This window comes from Phodopus roborovskii, unplaced genomic scaffold, assembly GCF_943737965.1.
Source record: "Phodopus roborovskii unplaced genomic scaffold, PHOROB, whole genome shotgun sequence".
NCBI lineage: Eukaryota > Metazoa > Chordata > Mammalia > Rodentia > Cricetidae > Phodopus > Phodopus roborovskii.
Window position 1 is genome coordinate 25,519,087 of NW_026126588.1, and position 26,255 is coordinate 25,545,341.

Consider the following 26,255-nt stretch of genomic DNA (forward strand, 5'->3'; position numbering starts at 1 on the left):
TAACCCCTGTAAAACTGAGAGCCGCCTTTTAAAAGTACACGGTGACAGCAGAATGCTGTTTAACAGCCTTTGAAAGTGTTTTGTGGAGCTTTTGAACTTGAATGTTTACACTGACCTCAATAAGTTATTCTCTAACCAAATTCTCATGCCTCCAAAGGGGATTGTCCAGGATAATAAGTGTGCCTAGTAAGTGAATCCCCTTCAAGACTATTAATGTTTGTGAGCATTTAAAACGGCAAAGCCTGGAAGATCTAGAGATATCCAAGGACTTCAGGGATAAATACGAATCCCACACCAGCACTTCCTCCGCCAGAGTTACAGACAGGATTAAACATGTCAATGTGGGGACAAAGTCAAGATTTTGTGAGATTGCAAGGCTGGACCAGGATGAGCAGAAGATGCTCAGTTGTGGAGCTCAGAATGGGCCCTCAGAAGATGTAGTCATAACCCTGACTCTTCTCACTGTACTGTGGTAGTAAGCCACTGGGGATGTCTGTAGCCCTGTTTCAGCCTTGCTGGGGAGAACAGCCAAACAGAAGCTGGAGGTCTCAGAAAACCATGCTTCCTTAGAAAACAATTCTTAGAGCATTCTGGGACAAAACTAATTGGTAAACAAACATTTTTCCCCCTACAAAACTCTGATAGCCACACATTTTACAAGGGGGTTTGCGTTTAATTAAACTGCTATTGCCATTTTCAAACAGACTTAACTGTACCATTGAGAGTTGCTTTGATTTGATATTGAAACAACAGCCTGTTTAATTACATAATTCCAAAATGCTTTTCTTCCACTGTCATCATTGAAAAAACAAACAAACAAACAAAAAAACCGCACATAAAGGGATGTATTATTGACAGAAGCGTAGGTTTTTTTTTTTAACCCACCCTCTGGGAAGAGCACTTTTTTCCTGCCTGTGCAGCTGCCACACATACATTCACCTTGTTAAAAGTTGTTCCGTGGCTCTGCCGTGTTGTTAACATAAATCATACCGATGGAAACAAGGATGGACTCCTAGCCATTTGTCAGTGAACTGGGGACATTCAGTGCACACTAGGGGCAAGTTTTTAATAGCTGAGAAAAGCCTGCAGAAATTGCATACTGGACTAACAGGAGTGCATCCCCTGCAGCTCAGAGTGAGCACTCCAAATCCTCTCTTTATGGTGTGGAAGAAATTCCTGCTGGTCACTGGCTATATGAGAGCTACAGGGTGCCTTTTCAGGCCAGGAGCATAAATTGGAATAGCCAGGGGAGGGATGCCTGACCAGTCATGACCCTGCAGGTACCACCTGAACTGCTGCCTGTGTGTCCAAGTGTTGCTGGCCAGGTACGGATGGACGGGAAGCTGCAGGGAGACAAAGGAACTGTTCTTTGCTGGCAGCCGGGGTTTGGCTTGGCTTCCTGGAATGGATGAGTTGTATGTTTCTAAGTATGGCCTGGTTCTCAGTCATAACATCTAGACAGCACCGGGAAGCAGTGCTTCAAAGCTGTGTTTGAAAGTTGGATGCTGGACAAGATATATGGAAGAACTTTAAACACATCTTAGTGAGATTTCAGACATCCACCTCAGAGTCCAGGCTGCTTAATGAGGAATGCACGTACAAGCGACATGCCAGCGACAGGATCTCAACTCGGATATTTCTAGATGGAAACCATATTGTCAGTAGTCTCACCCTGACTCAGAGATGGAACCAACTGGGCTAAAGAGTGTCCTTGCTGTAGAGGTTAACATGTTTAGAGATATCCTGCCCGTGGGTTTTCTTTGTAGAGGTTAACATGTTTAGAGATATCCTGCCCGTGGGTTTTCTTTCTACGTATCCTGTTTTTGCTTCTCTTGGACAGTTTAAAAGTTCCATTTCTAAATCCATAGCAGTAATAGTTACCCAATGGCTTAGACTGGAAAGAATCCTCATGGCCTCTAAGTTACAGTGAAAGACAACACATTGCCTAAATCTATCTTCAAGTATTCTTTTGTGACTTTGAGGACAACAGTAGTACCTTATTGCACATCAGTTTCCAAGAGTTCCGATTTAAGAGTACGTATTGTTGGGGCTGGTTACCGGGCAACGCAAGGCCCGAAAGCCTGGCAGTACCACCTTGCCCTTGTGATGCAAATCTGCTTGGGTGCCCATGTTCAGGCGTTGCACCAGGAGCTTTTCATAGAGCAGCGGGTGGTATGCCCCCAGGGTACAGGCTGCATCGTAGTAGAGCTCGTGGTAGTGGCAAAGTTCTGTCTGCCGGACAGATGGGATGTACTCATACACATGTACCTCTCTGCACATGGACATCATGATGAGAATTCCTGGCAAAGAAGGAAATGAACATACAGTGACTGAGCAACTCCAAGAAAGGGGGCACTTTTCCTGTGGATGGGGCATGGAGCTGTGATGACTTCCAGGGGTGACTGTGGTGAGAGACACATGCCTTACATTTGTGGTATTACAGCTTCTATTATGAAGAATGGTCAATGGGGGATGAATATATAAATATTTAATATATATAAATATATACTGCACATGTCCATTCACTTGTTCAGTTATTACTGTAGACCTAAAATTGACATACAAAGATAAAACTGAATTTAAGGGAACCTTGCTCCGGTGTGTGATTTGTAACTTCCGGCTTACTCTCTTGTGCTACAGTCAACAAGTGTATCCCTAAAAGGGCTGTTGTGTTCTGAAGAAACAAATGCTTTAAAAATCTGATTATGAAACTTTATTATATATTAAGTATAAACCATTCCTCAGACAGTTCTAAAATGGAACCCTACAGTAGAACAGCTCTACGCAATGGTATTGGGATGTAGATTTTAAGATTTCTATTCACAAAAATATGTATGTTTCTCAGTCACATGTAATGGGATAGACGGACCCCTCCCCAGACATGAACTAGCCAGAACCTTCATCTGAACTTCTGCCTTTGAATGATGGGGGACACACTCGCTGCTTCTCAGGCCACAGGCATTATGTTATTTCTGTTACAGTAAGCTGAGATGAGGAAGGTAGCATTTTACGTCTGGAACGCTAACAAGGGAAGCATGTTAGATGCTTGGCATTTAGGAACTGGGTGGCAGTGTGCCAAAGCAGGCCTCTGCTTGGCATGTTCCAAAATTTCAAACTCTCAAAAAGAAAACAAGAGTTACACCTGCCCAGCACAGGCTCACAGGCTCAGTGAGCAGCACTTTAAGTATAGAGGGGTGGAAACCTACACCAAGAACAAGTTTCTAGGTAGTGGCCTACGGCCAGCCTCACAAGCATGCCAGAGAATGAGCAGCCATACCTTCCTGGACAGTTTTTGTGTGCAGATAACATAGAAATTAAATTCAAATATCACTTCCTAACTATTTCCCTACACCAGACTGACATAGGAAATTCATATCTATGCTATGCTAAAATGTTAATTGATCTTATTTATAATTTCTTCTGAGAATTACATAAATTAACAAGTAATTTAAAAAGAAAAAACAAAACAAAACCAAAGTTCAAGTTTCCTAGCTCAGCTAGTACTACACAAACTTTGAAAAAAAAACTACTTAAAGAACATTTCTGTTAAATAATTTTGTTTCCTGACTACCAAATTTTAACTGCTTTTGTAACTAATAGAAGTCTTGCTGCTTTTGAAATGGAGCTGGACTTCTGAAAGACAGACAAGTACCTAAATGTTTTTCATGTATTTCTCAAGCTAATTAAATGGGCATAAAACCAGCTTCTTAAAATCTTTAAACATAATTCAATTCATGACTTTTTTATACAGCCAAGTCTTTTTCAGAAAACTCCTTAAGAGGGATTCATTTGAACAAACAAAGTTATCAGTATGTTCTGGGAAGTTATGACTCAGGAGGCATCGTTTGTCAAACTGTATGATTTTGAATATTATCTATGGACAGTGAAATTATCAAAGCAATTAAAAAGCATCTCAACTGATTTTAATAAAATGGCATGTTATATGACTCAGCATGATAAGCAGATGGATAATTATTTGCTTTGAAAGCTGAACCAAATGCCAAGTTGACCCTTTGTTCATATGAATGGGGTGTTGTCTCTAAAGCTCCATGGGTGTACACACATTCATGGTACACAGTGGGGGTCAGGCAGCCTTGCGGGCATGCAGACATACATGTGACACACTGTGGGAGACAGAAAATGCCATGGCCATGCATATATACATGACACACTGTAGGAGTCAGGCATCCCTATGGATATGCATGCACGCATGGGACACCATGGGACTCAGGTAACCACTTAGCATGAGCAGAATTTGGTTCAACAAAAATTATACCTCCTTCACCTGGCAGAATATTTGACATTGGCAAATTCTGCATATATAAACATCTTTTCATCGCATAGCAATATGAGCTCTTGGTATGAAACAGCAAATTGATGACTAACAGCGAAAAATCAGTTGAAGCCACTTTTAATAAACACTTGCCATATGGAGTCAATTAGGGATTTCTGAGCATGCCCAACAAGACTAGGAAGAGACAGTCTAGATGGGTGTTGAGAGCAAAAAGGCTTGGGGTACTGAAACATGACAGACTAATGGAAATCTTACAGCTGCTTTGTAAATCTTTCCATACATTTGATCATGAGATGGAACATTTAACAGGTGTACTTCTGATTTCTTCAAGAGAATAAGACTTTTAAAGTGAATTTACAAAAAATATCTGTGATTCAAAGTTGTTGGAAATGTGAACTTACATAATAAGAGAATAATTTAAGATGCACCTACCACATTGAAGAGTAAAACACATGCAATAGTAATACCCAAAAGTCAATTTTAGTTAATTTATATTGTATAACTTGATTCATTATTTATAGAAAATGCAAAAAGTTATGATATATTTTATACCATCACAAATAAGGACTTAATTGGTTTGTTATTTTCCATTAATGCCCTCAGTTTGAACAGTATATCAGAAAGCTGGACCCTAAAATGCAATATAAAATGAATAAAAAGGAAGTTATGACTAATTTTCAAGCATGTAATTCTTGTGTATGTTTTAAATAGCCTGAAATTATAGAGCGTGCCTCTGTAAATTTTGGAAATATTACTCACAATATCATCAGTAGAGATTGTCTTTGATAAATGGATGGAATGTTGCTGGCTTATATAATGAAAAAAAAAACATTGGCAGTAGGCTATTACTGTGAATTTTAGAAATATTACTTATGATATTGCCAGTAGAGGTTGCCTTTGAGAAATGGATGGAAAGTTGGTGGTTTATATAATAATAATAAAATTGGCAGTAGGACATTACAAACAGCTCAGTGCCTAGTGTGTTAGACTCCTGGTTGTAAGTTACCCACTAAGATCAGGGAGGCTGGCCTTTCCTGGATTGTCTGGGCACTTTCTGTGTAAAACCAATAGTGAGCCCAGCTTTATGACTTTCACTGAGTACATCTACCCACTATAAAAGTGGTTAACCTCATATGGGCAAAAGAGAAGCTGTAGGAGCCCAAGGAAAAAATTCTCTACTCAGTCAGGCTGCAACAGAATTGATGACCTCAGTGAACCAGGTTCCAAGATGCAATCATGAGTATCTAACTAGGGATGAAAGAGAGAAATGGTAAGAGATTAAAACACTGTCCAGAGAAATGGGTCCTTGGGGGTCATCTAAATGGCCCTGCTGCATCAACTTAATTTATATCATTGTGCGGTTTGCACTGTTTCTCCAGGGAGTCAGGACTCATACTACATCTCTAGAGCATCTTCTAGTGTGTACTGCAGACAGACACAGACTCTATTAGAAATACAGCCAGGTGATGGATGCTCAGGATGGTCACCTAACCATAAGGCTTAGGCCTTAAGGAAGTAGCTTAAAGAAAGGAAAATGTATGTCAACACAGAATAAATTTGTAATATGCATTAGTACATGGCCAGAGCAATGGCTCTTTGACATAATTGCCTCATGATATCAAGCACTCTGAATGAATAAAAAATACTCAACAATAAAAAAAAAAAAACAGGCAATAACTAGGGTATGTAACAAACACTCTGGCCTTTTGAACATCACAGGAAATGAAAAGCTACTTTCACCTTCATTAGGCCTTTAATGAGGGAGCAGTCTATTTCCAGTTGGGAGCATGGTATTATTTCACCTGGAGCAGGTCGTCAGACGAGGCATAGCTGAGAATTACTACGATTGAGTCGTTACTGTGCTTAACCACATGAAAATTTCATTACAGAAGAGTCTGTTTCAAGTGTTAAAAATCGGGGGCTAAAGTTAGTAAATTAGGGTCCTGATTTTATACTGATTTCTGAGGAATTCAAGGTCTCAACCACAAAGAGACCCAGGAGGAGGTCACTATACATTCTTCCAGCATGAGTTGAATGTGTTCTGGGGCAATGGAAACACACTGGGGGCACACTTGTCACACTGAGACCCGGATGTACTAAAGACATGCACTGGTGTAAAATAAAATCATACAGATGGTGCTAAGAAGATGAGGAGAATTAGTTGGTGTTAAACATTTAGTTAATAATGTTATTTACTTCCTTTTGTAGTCTCCAAATGACTTTGACAGATTCAGATGACTCCTCCTGTAAGGCATCACCCTACATGTGAAGTGGGGGGTGGGGTGGGATGGGAGGGTGGTCAGGGGCCATGGGAGGATGGAAGAGAGGAAGGGGGGTGGGAGGGAGAGGGAACTGGGACCGATATGTAAAATAAGAAAAATACATTTAAAAAAAGAAAAAAAAGAGAATCTATAAAGTTATAGATTTTTTTTCTTTTTTTAAAGAACTGCCAATTACACCTGAATTTCAATATTCAGGAGGCTGAAGCATGGAGAATTTCCATGTTTGAGGTCAGCCTGGACCACACATCAAGACCTTCACCCAAAACTTTTGCCAAGCAAAGCTAATGAAACCAGTAAGCACAAGTTTCCTTAAGGTTTGGTCAAAGTGTTGGGTTTATATCTATGTGAGAACAAATAATGTATCCAGGCTTCTTTTGGCTTACATACTCATGAAATGGATTTTTTTAAAAATGTGTTTTGGGGTCAGTGAGAAAATTTAGTGGCTAAAGGCATCTGACACTAAACCTGGTAAGTTCTTGAGTCCCAAGACCCATATGCTTGAAGAAGAAAGCAACTTGATGCAAATTGTCCTTCAACCTTCACTTTGGTGTGGGACACACACACACACACACACACTCATACACACACACACACACACACACACACACTTTTAGAAGTCAATTTTTCACTCATTTTAAAGTAATGACCATGCCACCAAGTCAAAATAGATCCAGAATTATTTAGAAATGTTTTGAAAGATAATTTTCAGTTATTAATATGTAATTTGAGTTAATTTTTAAATGTTTAAATGCAATAAATATTCATATTTTAAATAATGACTCTTTGAAATATTTTGACAGGCAGGGTTGTTAATTTGTAACATGGATCTGACAACTAAAATGCAGAAAACATGAATTTAAAGTACTCATCCTGAATTTTAGAGGACTAACGACATTATAACTATGAAAAGTTTAATAATGAGCATCTTATTAATATTAATGATATTAACGAACACAGTGAAAGCATAGTTTAATTAATTTAATATGAATTTGTATCTATGTTAATCATTATAATTATTTACATGTCTTCTAGTTCATTTATTATTACTATTTAAAGATTTATTCTTTTTATTTCAATGTACATGTTTCTCTGTGGGAGTTTACGTGTACTACATGCCTGCAGAAGCCTGCGGAGGCCAGAAGAGGGCATTGGATCTCCCGGAACTGGAGTTACAGATGGTTGTGTGTTGTCATGAGTGTGCTGAGAATGGAGCCCAGGTCCCCTGCAAGAGTAATGGGTACTCTTAACTGCTGAGCCATCTCTCTAGCCCCATTATTATTCATTTAAAAGGATAATGAATGCTTAGCTTTGGTAAGCTCGATATACATGAACCGCAAACCTCTGAAAGAGATAATTTCCCAACAGTGAGATGTGGAAAAGCTCTAGAGTGTTTTCTTAAGTAAGAGAGGCCCTGTTACTGTTATTTCCAACTATACTATAATGTGCTCAGCTGTAAATGAAGCTTCAACCGGATTCTACCGGAGAAGCAGAGGAAACTGCTTACTCCCTCACTGGGGCCAAGTGCCAGTGTTGACACAGCTCTGGGATCATCAGGTATCCTGCACAGGAGCAGGTCTTCCAGACATCTCTTCCCTCTAACACTGTGCTGTCACTGAATTACCTGCTCTGTAAACCAACCTAATAGACCCCCTTTTATAAAGGACATATGTTCTACTAGGTCTCTGTTCTTCTGGAGGAGCCTGGCTGTACACATTTTCTATCATCTGTGGAATATATATATATATATATATATACACACTCACACACATTTTGCATAATATTGCTTTTATTATTTAATTCTTTTTTGTGGTATCATTTCCTTTGCTTGTTTGTTTTTTCTTATTTTACATATCAATCCCAGTTCCCTCTCCCTCCCTCCCATGCCTCCCTCCCACCCTCCTGTCCCATACTCCCTCACTCCACAGGGAAGGTGATGTCTTCCAGGAGGGGTTAACAAAATCTGTCAAGTCATTTGGAGTAGGGACTAGGCTATCCCTCTAGGTTAGAGGAGTATCCCTCCATGGGGAACATGCTCCCAAAGTCCTTTCATGCACCAGGGATACATCCTGGTTCCACTGTCAGAGGTCCCTTAGACTGCCCAGGGGAGACAAGCCATGGACAAGATCAGGGACATGAACTGGGGCGGGGGAGGAGTGGGAAGAACAGTATGTACAAGAAATGTGTATCAATGCAGACTGCAAAATATGCTGCTGCTTATGCTTGTATTTTCTTTGTCCATTTGTGAGTTGAAGAAAGGAACGCAAGAATACAAGTGCGATTAACATCTAGTAAGGCCAGAATATAAGATTTAATGCTATGCCATTTCAAAAGATAGAGGTGCATATTATATTTTGTAGAACCCTGCCATTTTTTAAAGTAAACATTAATAAAAAATAATTATTCCACTTGAGTTTATTATGGCCATGATTAAGTGACGAGCAGGAGAGCGGGTTGGAATTCTGGGTCCTCTCAGCATCCAAGCCCCTCACCTTATTGACACATCTATCAATGCAGAACCTACAGACTAGGCTTTTATAGTTCCCTGAAATGTTGATTTTTTTTTCCTATGGGGCTGAGAGTGGGGATCTGAATACCCCAGAACCAGCATCAGTGCTCTTTGGGACATAAGCAATGGAAATCCCAACCTTCTCCACTTACTCAGAATCTTTGGTTTAAAAGGCTGCTGCAGCTAGCCTCCAAACTCACTGGTTCCTGCCTGCCAGTCACGCCTCTGCCCCCCTCTCACAGCAAGGGTACCAACTTGTGTAACAGAAAGAATAGAGCTAGTAGAAATGGGTGATTACAAGCTCTGGAGAGACTGTGAGCCAGAATCATTCAGCCCATCTTTCCCTAGATTACTGACCTGCAAAGGTCTGAAAGGGTATATATGCCAATTATTGTTTTCAGTTACTGAGTTTTGCTTTGCAGAAATAGATTTCTAATACAGGAAACTCACAGGTGATGCAAGGCATGGCAAACTTGGAGAGTGTATGAGCTAAAATTTGTTTGGTCACCAAATACTGTCATTCCTCAGTATCTGGGAATTGGACCCGGGGCCCAGTGCAGATACAGAAAGGTGTTCAAGCCACTTATAAGATGTTACAGGATTCCATGTATCTTTGAACATCTTTCCATGTGCTCTATGTATCTCTAGATGACTTACAATACCTCGAACAACATACAAGTAATATAAATAGTTGTTATTATTTGAGGGAATAAAGACAAGATAAAAGCTCTGCATGTATTCAGAAAAGATGCAGTTAAAAAAGTATTTTCAGTCAGTGGCTGTTTGAATCTGTGGGTGTGGAATCCAGATGTGTGAGATCTCTCTACTATATTTGTGCAAACGCCTCAGCATGCTTAGGAAAATGCAGGCTGTGTCTGTTGCGTGAGCAATTACCTATAAAGCTACTCCTTATACATGGATAACAGTTAGTGAAAAAAGTGATTCTCTCGTCTTCACCCAGCAGAGTACCAGACAGGGAGGAAGACCCTACTTTAGTTTATCTCTGGATGAGGACCTCCATGCTGACCAGCTCCCAGGCACAGGGCAAGTGTACAGTGAAACAGTCCAACCTTCTTGCCCCTGTAAAATGAGTTTTGTTCAGAAGCTGACATTAGGTTTTGCAGCACTTAATAGCTAACAGATGCTGAGTAACCAAATCAACACTTCAGCAGTACTTTAGAGCAGGAAAAAGGAATTTGGGGCACACTTTTGATCATAGCAACAAAACAAAAACAGCCCACCTCATTGATTTCACAGAAGTTCTCATGGTAGAGAGGCTGAGATGTGGTTGGTATCATCCCACATCTATTTGAGAACATCTGGTAATGGAACAGGTCGACTCCATCTGGCCCAGGGGTCACTGGTAAAGGTTACACAAGTTGTGTCCCCTGCCCACAGTGGTGGAAATCTCACAACCTTTAGGAAGGTGAGGCCTATAGGCAGAGAGTGGGTCTAACGAAGCAGATGTCCTCTATTGCAGCTTGATCTCCACCCACATGGCACAGAGTGCCTGGTGGGAACCCAATGTTTTCTTAGCAATTTGCTGCATTACAGTTCCTTTTCATTGGCGAAACTTAGCTCTCCTACATGGCCCTGTGACAACAAAAAGGCTCCCTATTAGTGCTGTCTAATATGGGAACCACCAGGAGGCTGGCACAACTGAGCACCTGAAATAGGGCTGGTCAGCCTCCAAAACAGATGCTATTAGCTATTTAATTAGAATTAATTGAAATTTAAACAGTCACATGGTTAACAGATGCTGCACTGAACAAAGGCAGGGCGGAAAAACAGCAGCTGCAGCTGGCCAGCTATCTACCTTACTTCACCCTTTAAAAGACTTTATTACTGCATCTCATTAGGACTCCGAGGGCCATGGCGTTAAGCAAACATAAACCTAGGCATTCTCAGCCTCCTTTGTTGCAATGGCGATGAACTGTAGCCCACTTCTTGCCCAGGAAGTCACAAAGCCAACACTGGGTCTTTGAGGACCCCACATTCACGATGAACAGCCCCCAGGAGAGCTGCCCTTGTGGCCTGAGCTCTCTTCAGTCGGGGAATTACCTCGTATGGCTATAATTATCTGGCTGATTCTTTCAAATTTTGAATTTCTCATTGTTATGTTTGCTCCCCCCTTTCACCACCACAACTCTGCTTTACAATTCTCTCCTTTATCACGTGTGGCGATGATATGAAAACAGACTATGTTAAACTTGACTGTGGTATCTCCTTATGTTATCTATCACTATTCTAATCACTATTTACTCTCTTTTGAAAACTGGGTTAAATTTCCTTTTCTAAATCAACAGGACTTTAGAAAACTTGTACAAGAGACAGCTGACCTGTGCTTCTCGGAGCTCATGGTCTCTGGACCAACAGTTAGGTAGCCTGCAAGGGACAAACCTAGGCCCTCTACATGTATGTATATCTTGGTCTCTTTGTAAAGCTCCTAGCAGTGAGATCAGGACCTGTCCATGGTGCTGAACTGGCTTTTGGGAACTTGTTCCCCATGCTGGATTACCTCACCCAGCCTTGAAGCAGGGGAAGAGCTCTCTCCTGTGTCAACTTGACAGGCCAGGCTATGTTCAAGCCCGTGGGAGACCTGCCTCTTTCTGAATGGAGACAGAGGAGGAGTCGGGATAGGGGAAGAGAGGAGAGAGGGAAACTGGTCCGTATGTAAAATAAATTTTTGAAATATTATTTAAATAAAATTAAAAAAGAACCAGGGAGTTCAAATGAAATTGTCTGAGGCATTACCATAAAATAGTCACACTAAGGTTTTCCTGGGATTTTAATATAAAATATTTCATGTCACTCTGATGCTATAATCCACCTGAGGATACTGTGTCCTTAATTTAAACGAAGCCATTGTTGTCTCTAAAAGTCTCCCCTCTTCTGATAGAGAACCTGTGTGCAGACTAAGGAATAATATACATTTACTGAACTTACAGTGACAACAAACTCAATACTTTGGTTCAGTTGTAGCCTCTAATATTCCCCAGGGATCAAGACACGCCTTCATATGCTCTATACAGGTAATAAAGTAAAAGAAATGGGATGAAAAGCCTCAATACAGGTGAAGAAATAGGGCAGACCCATAAACTTTGAGTATCAAAACATGGCTGAAAAACATAACACAAGCCACACAAACCAATTATCAACTTCTAGACACACCTACCAATGAACCCAGAAGATGGTGGGTTGGGCTGGATCTTCTCTCTTGTATTCTCCTGGATAATATCCCAAAGCTGCCATATGAATTTGGGGTGAAGTATGTAAAATGGCTGAGTTGGATGTCTCCGGCGGTGCTGGATATATGGAGTGAAAAGGTTGTAATCTGGCTTCTTATACCACTAAAACCAAAGAAAAGCAAATCAAATTGAGAACAGAAGATCATATGTTGTGAAAAGGAGACAGTGCTGTGTAGGTCTGGTGTATGTGAGTGTGTGTGGGGGGAGGGAGGATGGGCCAGACTGGAGCTGGAGAGAGGGGAAGGATCCCATTACCCAGGGAAGTACAATGAGAGATCATATAGTTTTGGCCCAGGCAGCAATAATGCTTTATCTTTTAACTATTTCTTTTACTTTTGCTATTACAATATGTAATTTCCCCTTCCCTTTCCTCCCTCCAATCTCTCCCAGTGGTGATTAATTCATGGGCTAGATAAGAGGTGGCAGGCATTTTGTGGAAGAGGTCAGACAGTAAAGCTGAGAGGCCCTGGACCAGGGGTCTCCATGGTCAGCTGGAGGCAGTCACAGCAGTGGGCCCAACAGGCAAGGTTTGGCTCCGGTCTCCTGGTACTCAAGCAGTGTGTTTTGAAAGCAGATTTTCCACATTTCACTCACATTTGTCTTAAGAAGGCTGTACATACACACTCCAGTTTGGGTAAACCAAGTCATGACACTCGTTTTAGCCTACAGCATCTCGAACTAGCATGTCACTATCATCCATTTTATGAGCTCACTGGCTTTTCATACACAGTTCCATCAGACATGGCTAGTTTCTCCTTTAGGAAGGTAACAGCTTGCCATGAGGTAAAAAGCCAAATACAATTTGCTTGTGTTTTGTGGCTATTGCCATTTACCCCATTCAGAAAGAGAGCCAATGAGAACTATCCTTAAGAAATCCAGAGATGGCCTTTATTTAAACAACAACGAACAGTTTATATTTGTTTTCATCAACCTCACTGAGTTTATTTCCAAAGCTCTTGTTACCATCCTATCACATTGGAACAACTGCAGGTTTGATCAGCCTGCTTTTTGGCACAACTTCAACTGTCTCAGCCTTTATACATGCTGTATTTTCTCTAGTCCTTGGAGAAAAAAGCACCTTAGCAGAAGGCAGCTATGCTGCTAATCTAAGTGGTACTGGAAGATGTATGGTACAAGTGTGAGTTAGTGCCCATCACTGACTTGCTTTTACGGGAAATTAATCAGAGGCACTGTCTGACCCATGGTCCAGGGCATCAAGGAAACACTCACCAGGTTGAGGTTAGCAGAATAAGGAGCTGGATCCCAGGCCACCAGGATAACATCTTTATATAAAGAGCTGTCAATGAAGTGATGGCTGGGGTTGGCTAGAATCTGTAAGCACACAAGGGGAGGAGGGAAAACTCTTAATGACTAGTGTTTGCTTCTTCAAAGTTATGTTTTTAAAACAAGTCACAATTAAAAAGCAGAATGAGAGGAAGGCTCGGGTTTTATATTTTCTTTGGTAGAGGGCATAAGGCTGGCATCATGTGACAAAGCACATTAAGTACATTTAAAAACTTTTTATTTATTTTTTTAAATAAAGCAAAAGCAAACCCACAATCTCTTCCACTTTCATTAGGTCTGTACCGAATCTAGTGTTCTGAATGCCATCCCTTGTAAGACTAGGCTCCCTAGCTAATTCAGAATCCCAGTCTCCTCATTAACTTTGATATGTGACACCAGACAGGAGTAGGTAAGGAACAGCCAGAATTGAGTTAGGAGGTGTCAGCTGTTGTCCCTACTCCCAGGTCCTATCTCATTCTGGGTAGATCCATCAATTTCACCTGCCATCCATCTTTTTAAAAAGCTATCAAGCACAGGCATTAAGACCAACCACTGACAAATGGGACCTCATAAAACTGAAAAGCTTCTATACAGCCAACGGTGCCATCACTGGAGTGAAGCATCAGTCTAAAGAATGGAGGGATTTTTTTTTTTTTAGCAGCTATACATCTTACAGAAGGGAGTTATCTAGAGCATATATAGAATTGAAAACCATGAAAACAGGGAATCCAATTAAAAACTGGGGCATGGAACTAAGCAGAGTTTTCAAAAGAAGAAATACAAACAGCTGAGAACATTTTTTAAAATGTTCAACATCCTTAGCTATAAGACAACTGCAAGTTAAAATTATTTTGAGATTTCATCTTACCCCAGTCAGAATGGCTCAGATAGCATTTTAAAAAGACAACAAACTCAAGCATGGGTGTAGGCAGATGGGAAATCTTACCAATTGTTGATGGAATTGCAAACGGGTACAGACACTATGAAAATCAATGTGGAGTTTCCATAACAGGCTAGATATAGATCTAGCCTTTAACCCATATAACACACATCTGGAAGGAAACAGTCTAGGTACCCATCAACTGATGAATGAACAAGGAAAACAGAGTACACAGGCATAATGGTTCACTATTCAGCAGTTAAGAAAAAAATTGAGATTTTCATGTAAATGGCTAGTGCTGGAAATAATCATTCTTAGTGAGGTGCCGAGACCCAGAAAGGCAAACATGGCAGGTTCTCAAAGCTACGCATGCTAGCTTTGAATCTTTAGATGTGAATTTTGAAACTGGAGTACCTAAAGAACTCAGAAATGCAATAAGATGCAATCATGGGAGATGGGTCAGAGAACACAGATGTCATGAAGGGGTATGGAGAATAATGGAGCAAGAAGTGAGGTGGAGGATAGGAAGGCAGGGCACAGAACGATTACTAGATGAAAGCCTTTTGAAAATGTCTTATTGAAACCTACTACTGCAGAAGCTTCCTGAAATATAAATGCCATATGCAAAGACTTTAAGTAGAGCTACCCTACAATAGGAGGGCAATGCTACTCCCAGATACCACAGGCTATTAAAAAAGAAGCCAAGTGTAAATGGGTCACCTCTTTGGCACTTTTTGGTCAGTGTCACGCCATAGACCCCTAAACATTATGAGTTGTAGCCACTGCACTTAGTTTCCCTCTAGAAACTGATGGTAAGACCCTATTCCTGAAGACACCACATACTTTTGTCAGAGGACATGAAGAAATCAGCCTGGCACTCACTGGAGATTTCAGCCCTAATGACTGGCTTTCACAGCACTCTGGGGTGTTGGGCATGCTACTGCAGACGAAAAGTTATCATCAGTCTCACCCAGATGTAATGACTGGCCCGGCATGATGTGCCTTTTAGTGCAATAGTGGCATGAAGGTTCTGGGAATAACAAACTACTTTCTCACTGGATTTCAGACCCACTCCATAAAATGGAACTCTTGCCTTTTACAATTAATGGGGTCATGAATTTGTGATAGGCAGGCCCTAGGCGAGAATATACTACTATTGTGCTAAATAATATCAATCTGCCTCCTAATATACTAGCAGTTATACCCATAGATACATGCATCTTTCATCCCTGATCAGAGGAATTTCCTTTTTGCAGTAGATGGTGATTAACACAGAGAACTATGACTGGTCAATATGTAGAGAATACATGACTTCAGAAAGCCCAGCACTAAATGAGACATATATTACACCTCATCTCCCCAGGGTTCAGGGATCACTGCAGAAGAGGGGCAGAAAGGAGTGTAAGTGGACATCTACACTGAAACAGTGTTTCCCAGGTACAGCAGGACAGTCACTCATTTGCACAGACAGTAGTTGTGACAGCATGCACAAAATAAAGCCAGACAAGGAAGGGTATAGAGAAGGGTGGTAGACATGAAGCCCCACCCCTAGCCGAGGAGCTATTAGCTTTCTGAGAAGGGCGAGGCAGCTGTCTTCAGGAATGTAGCTTCTGAGAGGCCTAAAGTCCGCCCTGCATTCATACACCCTTCACTATGTGGAATTTGTGGTTTATAAAACAAAAAGAGAAGATAATGCACGAAACTGGGAAGGAACTGGAGGGTGGGCATGTATAAAATTCTCAGTTGGTTAAAAATTTTCACCGTTATGAAGATGCATTTTTTTTCTTCCATCACATTTTAATGCTTCCGAAATGAGGATTTATCTTACAGGACACATGTATTTTAATTTTGTGGGGTTTATCACATCCTGAGAAATTACTAAATAAAATGTAGACCTTACCATCAGTGACATCTATGAATTAAGAGAATATGGTAATTGTTTTTACTTCACTGCAGGCTGCCTTGTGCAGTGAGCCATGCAGAGTGTTAATAGCTTGTTCTGCAAGCAATTCACCATAAATCACGCATCATCTCATTTTTTTTCTACATATTTTGGAAATTAGAAATTGTGGCTTGTTCTGAGAATATTTTTTTCCATAAATTTGAAAGACATTCTTATTAAGAACATGAAGAATAGGGGTATTTTAATTTCCCATTAAGCAACTTATTTTCATTTTTCAAAATTTCCATGTCACAAACTGAAGTTTCAAAGATATCCCGGAAGTGCTTATGTTTCATGTGTTTCTGTTCCCTTTAGCTTTATCACCATCATTTCTTGTGTGCTTAATAGTATTTTGCAGTTCACAAACTGAATCATAATCTATGACAGTAGTTCTCAACCTGTGGGCCATGACTCCTTTGATAAACCTCTAATTCCAAAATTACCATTCCTAACGGTAGCAAGATTACAGTTAAGAATTAACAATGGAAATAACTTTATGGCTGGGGGTCACCACAGCATGAAGAACTGCATTAAAGGGTCACAGCTTTAGGAAGGTTGAGAACCATTGATCTATGATAACAAAAAGATATACACACAAATAAAAATCTTTTCTCTATGCTTAATCTGATTGGTCTTTCTTGTCTCTTCTTATTCAAATCACATCTAAATGCCCTCTCCTTGCATTTTTCTTCACTAATTCTTCATACTTAAATGATCCACAAAAATAACAGGGTATTGTGGTTATGGATAACCATATTTCTGCTTACTCATCTACTTTAATGATTTGTCTGAAAATGTAACAATGGAAACACTCCATCCATCTTACCTGGGAGTTAATGATGCGTACTGTGGTTTTATTTCCGACATCTTTCTCATAGCCACGTGTAGGGGCAGAATTAAATCTCAAAACTGCATCATGAGAATCTAAGGGCACATAAGTGACATTTTTTTTTTGTCTCTGTGAAATCACATAATCTAGGGAAAAAAGCATTAAAACAAATCTTGCAATATCTGAAACTTAGAAACTGCTAATAAAGTTAATACACACATCCACAGATATTTTTTTAGATAAGTTGCCACTGATTTAGGATGACAACGTGGCCAGGGAGATTACCCTGGAATCTCAAGAGCCACATAGCACTAGGGCACACCAGCTGACCCTAGCCCACAGGCAGTTACAAACACAGCCCCAAGTAATACTGCCAAATAACTGTGACACCTTCCTTTTCTAAGTACACTCTATAATACTCACTACTGGCAAAGTCACCTAATGATACATTCCTTTGGATAAGTCCTCTTGTTTTTTGATAAACTACTATGTGTGTATACCTATACATACATGAGACCAGCTGATCACAGGTGACCCTGTTTTGCCTAAGTTACATTTAGATGTTTCTTATTTTCGTTATATTACATACAAGTGTCATACTTTATGCAATTATCCCCCCTTAAGTTTCACAACATGTGGCAGCTGGACGTTCTAAAGGAACAGGTAAAGATGCCGGGAGCATGGAGGCAGCTCATCTGGGCTTCCTAGCCTGTAGAGCTGTAGTCACTATGTCACCCATGGTAAGAACTGCATCTAATCTTGCTGACTTCTCTCCCAGACTGAAAACTATGGCCTTCAATTCTGCTTTAATGAAGGTTTGGGTTGAAAAGGACAACAATCTTTGTTCCCATGAAGCCTCATCTCTCACTGTGTATGGCAAGGTGTCCTTGCATTTAGAGAAACTACCAATGCCATCAGTGGTCAAGGGTTTTGTGCAAACAGTAAGGGAATTTCTATGGTCACCTTTAGCTTTAAGAATCCTGTGCATGGGGGCTGAAGAGATGGCCCAGGGGTTATGAGCAGCAGCTGTTCTGCAGAGGATCTGAGATTAATTCTCAGCACCTACATGGTAACTGCAGCTCTGGGGCATCCAGCACCCCCTCTGTCATCTGTGGGTACTGCACCCACATGCACAGACACACATAGACATACACATTAAAAAACAAAATACACAAATAGAATCCCGTGCACATTCCAAGTTTAATTTGCAGCAAACATGGTGACTGGCAGTATGAATGAGGGGCAAACACAGATTTCTGACATGGTTAGGAGTCACAAGGACATATACATGTTGTACTGACTGTGATCACTGTCTACACAAGGCCTTGTGGCAGCCTGTTTTATAGAAGAGGGTTCTGCTATTCCTTTCTCAGAATCTTCACTGTACCCACTAAAGAGTAAAAGCCCACTAAAACATTGATTTTAAAGACCCCCCTGAATGTGGGTTTCAGTTAGAAGGCCTGGGCAGAGGACAGTGGAACCAGGATGTATCCCTGGTGCAAAAAAGGAGGGATACTCCCTTATCCTAGAGACAGGAGGGAGGGCCTAGTCCCTACTCCAAATGACTTGGTAGATTTTGATGATCCCTCCTGGAAGACATCACCCTCCCTGTGGAGTGGGGGTGGGTGGGATGGGAATGGAGGTCAGAGGGGATGGGAGGGAGTGAGAAGGAACTGGGATCGATATGTAAAATAAGAAAAAATTATATATATATATATATATATATATATATATATATATATATTAGCTACTTCTATTGATAAGGTCTGAGCACAATGAATACATAGGGGTATTTGGCCATGACATCAAAAACAAACAAACAAACAAAGACCTAAAAATTATAGTGTCCTTTTGGGAAAAAGTTTGGAGAAGTTGATAAGCTATGATCAGTAGGCTAAATGTGGTCTACCCTGGTTTTAGTAACTAAAGCTGTACAACAGACACACTTATTTATGTAAGCTCTAGCTTTGCACAATGAACGTTGAAACAGAGACTCTTGGCTCACAAAGCCTGAAATATTTACTACATGGCTTTAAAAAAAATGGCAAATCTCTAGATTTTAAGGAATCTAAGCTCTGTAGAGATAGATAATGCAAAGCCCTTGACTACTTTCATGGACTAAGGACTGCTTTGCATTATGAACTGCTTTGTTTATCTACCTTTTAATTATATATTACATGATAAAAATAGAAAAGTTTGAGCTATAAAAATTGTGTTATACAGAGCAGAAAGTCCATATTTCAATCTTGTTACCAGGACTTTTTGCACACATACATGCACAAATGCATGCACAAACAACTAGATATAACTGAAAACTTTTCAAAAAAAAGATTAGATTCTCAAAGTTCTTCCAGAACTGAACATTCTTTGATAGTTTGCCCATACTTGGTAAGTGGTGGTAGTTTGTTAAGAGTTGGTTGCCTTGTGGAATCTCAAAAGCATGCCAATAAGGTTTTTTTTTTGGGGGGGGTTCCAAATAAATTGCGGACAACCTGCTTTTATTATGAAATACAAAGCAGGGTTCTTCTGGCAGTCTGCTGTCTGTGCCCACCATTTAGGTTGTCTTCCTTCTAGAAAGTAACATATTTGCATCTGAAATAATAAAGCTTCCAAAATCAAAACAATTTTTAAATGAAAGCGAATAGCTATAAATCCAACAATCCAACTAGCTTGCAATTTTATACTCTGTTCCGTCTTGCTATCATAATGTTGTTCAATGTTAATTTGAAAACTCCATGCAAACAAGTTGGGCAGTGATTCTAAATATTGTTATGTCCTGCTATAAATTATCCACAGACCATATTGGTTAATATACTATGGATCTCGTCAGTTTTCAAGTGTGGGAAGCTTCCAAGTTCATGGTTGAACAGCTTCATTCTTTTATCATTGCAACAAACCCTGTCAGTTGTCTTTCTCAGAGTGACATTCTCTTTAATTCCTTCCTGAGAAGGAATCTGCCAAGCGTCCGACTCTGAATAATTAAAGTCTGCCTGTCAATAATTTTATTTTTCAAATAAAAACTGTATTTCATGGCATGAGTGGCTAGCTAGTTCATCCTCCAGTTCAATCCCAGAGGGCCTTCCCATTGTACAGTGATAAGCGTAAGTGCCATCTCCCATTTCCTTCTTTGTCCCACAGGAGCTGAAAAACATCTGTACTCTAAGGGCAAAGACTTCACTAAGGCATTGATTTTGATCGCAGCATCACAGCCATTCACAGCAAACATGGCGCTGTTTCGTTTACCCATACACTTAGTGGTAAGGATACCATGATGACTAGGGTTATGGGTACCCATCCTCAGACGTGTGCTCAGAGGTCAACAGTTTTATCCCTCCCTGCTTCTGTTAACGTTGAAAAGGAAAGGACTTGGGAGAATAAACAAAAACTGAGTTTATTTTGCAGAGCCCTGAGAGGGTCCTGGAAACCATAGATGAATCACAGATTTGAAGTGGCCATTTGAAGGCTAACTCATCAAGAATCCAAGAGAGATAACCAAGTCACTGGTGTCCAAGGGACTCAGAAAGATTTGGGGACAAGACTGAGGAATAAGTGTTCACACCAAGTCCTCAACTAATTCTCCTAGGTAGCCTTTTCTGCCCATCTCCATTACACAGTCTCTGTATCATGATCTGATGAACATACTCAGGGTCCTAAGCAGTGGGTGTGTTTCAAGTAAATTGGCTGCAATTCCAGCTTAATCAAGTCACCCTTGTAAATCTCCAGGCATTCAAATGCTGATTGCCCTACATGGACCAGTGCTTGGTATTTTACAAGGTCACAAGGCAGAAGGCAGTGAACACCTCTGGAAAGAGTGTGTTGGTCTAAAGAGTCACAAGGCCACTTGTACAAAGGAGGTTGAGTACTAAGGAGGTTCTGCTGAACCTGGTGGAGGCAGCCAATAACAGGACCAGGGGGCAACAAGCTTAAACCATAAACTGCCCTGCCCACACGCACTTGGCAAATACACACCTGACTGCATGGGCAAAGCATCTTCAGAAGCTATGTCATTCATCCATATGCAGAAGAAAGGAACAGTTCAGGCAGTTAGAACGAGGTGAGTGAAGTCAAGCTTCACTCCTTAAGAGAAGGTATTTCTGGGTCAGAGGTGTTAACCTCACCACAGAGCCTATCAAGGAACAGCCAGGAATGCTAGCGGTCCTGGCACCAAGTCACCATCTATCCCTGACTCAGGTCCTGAAGCTTCCCCTCTTCCTCCCTTCTGACATTAGCCAATGGCCTGCAGGGATAGGACACGAGTTATCTCTATCAATTCCCACTGCCTTATCCCTCTTTTCTCTGACCTGCCCATTACATTGACTTCTCTCAGGCTACAAAACCCTGGCTCACATTCGATGTCTCCAAAATAAAAAAAACAAAACATCTAGAAATGGAAATATATGTATCACTCAGGGATATTGATTTTACAGCTGTTAAAATGCGCTAGAATAGGTCTCTGTCTACATTAAACACTCTCAGGTGGCAATGCTACTGCAATTGGTAAATAGAGTCTGTCTGTGTGAGATTATCCATGCACTGCCTTCCTCTCTTCATAGACAGTCTCTTTCCTGCCTACTCCTGGCCCATATACTCACTGAAGCTTTGCTAGTCTCCCACCCTTGGCCTGGACTAGCTTCTACAGAGTAGTCTTTCCCGACCTCCTATCTGCACATTTCTCTGCTTGTTTCCCCCATTCACAGGATACTGGAACTATCTGTTCATTGTCTGGAATATCCCTAATTATACAGATTTGAAATCTGTCTGTCACTTATTCATCTTTGTGCTAAGCACAGGATCTGTTAGAGAAATGGTGATCCACCAAGCATCTAATCATGGTTTCGTGTCTACAGGAATTGCTCTCTCTGCATTTTAAATGTAAGGTTAAAGGACTTACCAAATCCAAGACCTGCTCCAGAAATTACTATGGCTTCTGCCCCCAGCATACCCCACCTCCTGACTCCCATTTCCCAGCTATATGACAGTAGTCAGCTGTTCAAATAACACAGACCCTGGTCTTCCACATCAAGACTGTGATGTCTCCTTACAGTGCCTTTTTATTTTCTATGGCGTACTGCCACAGAACTGTCAAGGATGACCAACAAATTATTGTCATTTGTGGTATGGATGATAAAAGACTGTCTCCTAACTCCAGGAAGGAATGTTCCATGTTTCCAAAACAGCTCAGGTTACACATTCAAAGTAAGGCCTTTATTACCACTATTCCTTTCTAATCCCCAACAACTGTTCTATAGGACATAGTCTAACAGAATTGGGCCATGGGAGGAGTACTCAAACAACTGGGGAACCAAAAGGTAGCCAAGTATCAAACAGACTTAACTGGGCCTCCCTCTGGGAAAATAAAGGAACAGCAGACCTTAGCCAGGGAGATTTTGGCAGAGCTAAGGGTGGGCTAAGGCATAGGACTGCCTTGGACACACTTTAAATTGTTTAGTATGTCAACTTTTGACAACTCAAAATGTTTATCTTCACTTAGCCATTCCAAGGGCGGCAACTTGAGGATGGCTTCATTGTGCTCCCACATTCCAGGGTACATGAAGAAATCTAAAATCTAATCCATGAGACTGGTTTTCTCCGAGAGAGCCACTAATGACCGAATGGGTGGGAGACAGGCCAGCCATTGGCATGTACAGCTTTGGCCCTGCCACACCAGCCTACAAAGGTGAAAAGCTTTCTCTTTATACAAACTGAGCAACACTATGTTTCTAAGACTTAAAAATACCAGGCATGAAATCTGAACCTAGACCAAACACAGCAGAAGCAACTAACCAGCCAAAGTAACAAATAAACCCTCAAATTCCTTAAGCCTGTTCTTCATTTCTGACTTTTACAATTCTAATCACGAAATCATACAGTTGAAATTAATTTTGGATACTAGAAACTAACAAATATGTAGCAGTGGCCTTTCATCTTCCCCCAAAATATGGCTTTAAGTGACTTTCACATCCTCTTCAAAATTTTAAATAGAGTTTTAAAGACTCTAGTCATGATCCGTTATGCAAGGAAAAAAAGGGGGAGGGGGCAAGAATTCTCATTGGTATGCAAGAGCCATTCAAACACTATGTATTTATGAGGCAGAGGTGTTTAAAACTAAACAAAACCAGAAATAAGTTACTGCCTGCTTCAAAGCATAATACTTAAATCCCTCTTCTGCATTATTAATATCGGTCCTTGGAAATGAGAAAGAGCTTCGGTGTTATTTCACCCTGGGGACCTCTAAACCACTGTTCTTTCTTAATAAATTGCAGGCTGCTCTGCTCTGGGTTTTGCTACAAGCTTATGTGACGCATGGACAGGGTTATTATGAGCCTGATGTAATGGAGACTCCAGGACCTCACACCGCAAGACCATGTTTGTTGCCCTGGGTTTTAAACTTAAAAAAAAAAAAAAATCCCATTCAGTCTCATTCCCAAGAAACAGCTGAACTGAGGGAGTTTCTGAGTGTGCCATTCCAAGCTGGCTGCAAGACACCATCACTCTGCAAGGCCACAGAACTAAAGGATCTATTCAGAAGAATACAGGCCAGAGTTGCTTCTCTATGATGAAGACACAACGGGCCCCCTTGAATGTGGCTTCCACACCAGTGACTTAGGACCTAGCACCATCTCTCCAGTGAGATTGTGGTGGCTGATCTTTTACATCCAGACTTGAGGTTGAGGCTACATTTGTAGTCTGTGCCCTGTAGAGAACCAGCTGGGGGATAAATACATGCTTGTGGAATGAATGAATGAACTTAAGAGCCAAGACTGCTTGCTTAGGGAGACAGCAATGCATTCAACCTGATCAGAGGGGTTCTAGAGGAAGGGGTCTAGAATTGACAGGGAGAGAAGAACTGGAAAAAGGGCAAGGAGGAATGGTAGACACCTTCTCTGGCAGAGAAGGATGGGGAATAAATGCTATCAACCAAGAACTGAGATGTTGAGCCCATGCCAGCCCATCTATGGCAGGAACTAGACTCTGAGGTGGGGTACGTAGTCACTGCAACCCTACTCCTTGCCCTTCAACCAAGAGATTCCAGTCCTGATATTCTACCTTAAGGTGGCAGAAAGCTGTGGAAGTTGACACTACATGACAACCTGGTAGTCACTTCGAGGCTTTCTTTTTAGAAAGGAGATTACTTTGCACATTATACTGAGCCTTGTCTAATTGGCTGAAGGCCCTAAGAACGTACACAGCGGTATCCCAAAAGGCTTTGTCTCAAGAACATAGCATAGAAGGATTGGAGAGATGGCTCAGCAGTTAAAATCGGAGGATCAATGTTGGGTTCCCAGCACCTACACAGCTGCTCACAATCTTCCCTAAATCCAGGCTAGGAGATCTAGGGTCCTCTTCTGACACCCAGTGACTCCAGGCATACAAGTCACACATGTACGGATATGTAGGTAAAATGCTCATACACATAAAATAATAATAAATTTTCAAAGTATTGTTTTAAAGGAATTAATCATCAAAACTGCCTAGTGCCCCTCACCTGTTTGCATGTCCTACAAACTTCAGACTTGCAAGCTCAGCCAAATCCTGTAACTCTGTCCCTCCCTCTCCGTATGCTATTGATCCACAGAACCCATGCTCTGCAAGTACACGAGGTTTAAGGACTGCATGGCAAAGCAGAGTATGGCATGTTGTTCATTGTCCGGGAGAAGGATCCCACCATGCACACGGGCTGTAACCCAAAGGTAGGGATGAGAGAACAGTCCAGGACTAGAGCTCACATTTGTCTGGGAACTGTTATCAGTAGCAGCCTAGCTTTCCTCAGACCTCTTAGACTTGGGCTTAGTCCTTGGGAGTTCAATATCATCATTACCATTCATTTTTAAGGCTGGCACCCATGAGGTCGACCTCCAGCATCCTTGACCTTCTCCTCCTCTCCCATGTTCCCACCTGACGGCCCTGCCCCTGTTGCCATCTGCTCACACAGACCACAGTGTGAGGGACGAAGGATGAAGGCTGAGGGATGAAGCTTGTCCAGAATCCTGGGCACAGGCCCAGCCTGGAACTAGAAGTGCAAAGAACTCAGAAAGCAGCCACAGCCCTGCAGGACCCACCAATTTCCTCCCCCAGGGAGGAGTTCAGGATGGCACCAGCGGACATAACGACTGCGCAGGTGCGCAGGCCGCGCGGGTGGAGCTGGCTCAGAGGCACCCCAGGTACCAGCGGCCTCCAGCCCAGTGCCGAGAAGGGTGGCTCTTTGCCGTCCAGGGTGCGCACCCGCACCCGCCTGCGCAGCTCGCACAGCAGCTCCGGCCCTGTGCGCCGGACTTCGCGCCGACCGCGGAAGCGCACTCCATGCTTGTTGAAGGACATGTAGTAGCGCATGGCCTTCTGCAGGCGAGGGTTCAGCATCCTGGAGGACACGGTCCCCTTCCAGAGCCGGTACAGGAAGGCTCTGGACATGGAGGCCGACAGCATGTCGCTGTCATAGACGTCCTCAGGCACGCTGCTGCGTCTTGCATGTGGAAGCTTCTGCCGCTTGTGCTGGATGGGTCCTGCCTGCCTCGATGGCTCCCCCGGGGAGGGCAGCCCCAGGGCGCCCTGCGTTTGATGGTGCCACCCTGGCTGACCCGCAGCAAAAAAGTAGCCGTCTTCCTCTGGGTAGAATGCACTTTGCGATTTCCTCCCGATCTGGGATAAAAAAAATTCTTCCCCATTGTCAATGACATCTTGGGTTTGGTCCCATTTCTGTGGGTCCCCAGGCCCACTGTGGAAGGGGCTGGCAGGGTGGTTGCCCAGCAACGCTTTGCTTGCCTCCAGACTCCTGGGCAAGGAGGACTCCTGCAAAGCGCCCATGATGGCCCGCTGCTTGCCCTGCACAGGCAGGAGCCCACGGTTCTCCAGGAAGGAGAAGGAGCTGGGCACAGGTGCAGCAGGGTTGCTGTTGGTGAAGTAGATGAAAATCGCCAAAAAAAGGAGCCCCCAAACAAATATCCCAAAGAGCATTCGTTGTCGCCATTGCTTCAAGTGAGGTTTCATTGCAG

General features: G+C 41.9%; 1 protein-coding gene across 1 annotated transcript; it reads right to left on the reverse strand.

Moving 5' to 3' along the window:
• Positions 1-1,820: 1,820 nt before the first annotated feature.
• St6gal2 (ST6 beta-galactoside alpha-2,6-sialyltransferase 2) lies at positions 1,821-26,255 on the reverse strand. Its single transcript, XM_051204239.1, has 5 exons — positions 25,326-26,255; positions 17,263-17,360; positions 13,561-13,662; positions 12,258-12,432; positions 1,821-2,300 (listed from the first exon to the last, which is right to left on the reverse strand). The coding sequence occupies exons 1-5, from the start codon at positions 26,248-26,250 to the stop codon at positions 2,029-2,031; spliced, it is 1,572 nt and encodes a 523-aa protein (XP_051060196.1). The 5' UTR covers positions 26,251-26,255; the 3' UTR covers positions 1,821-2,028.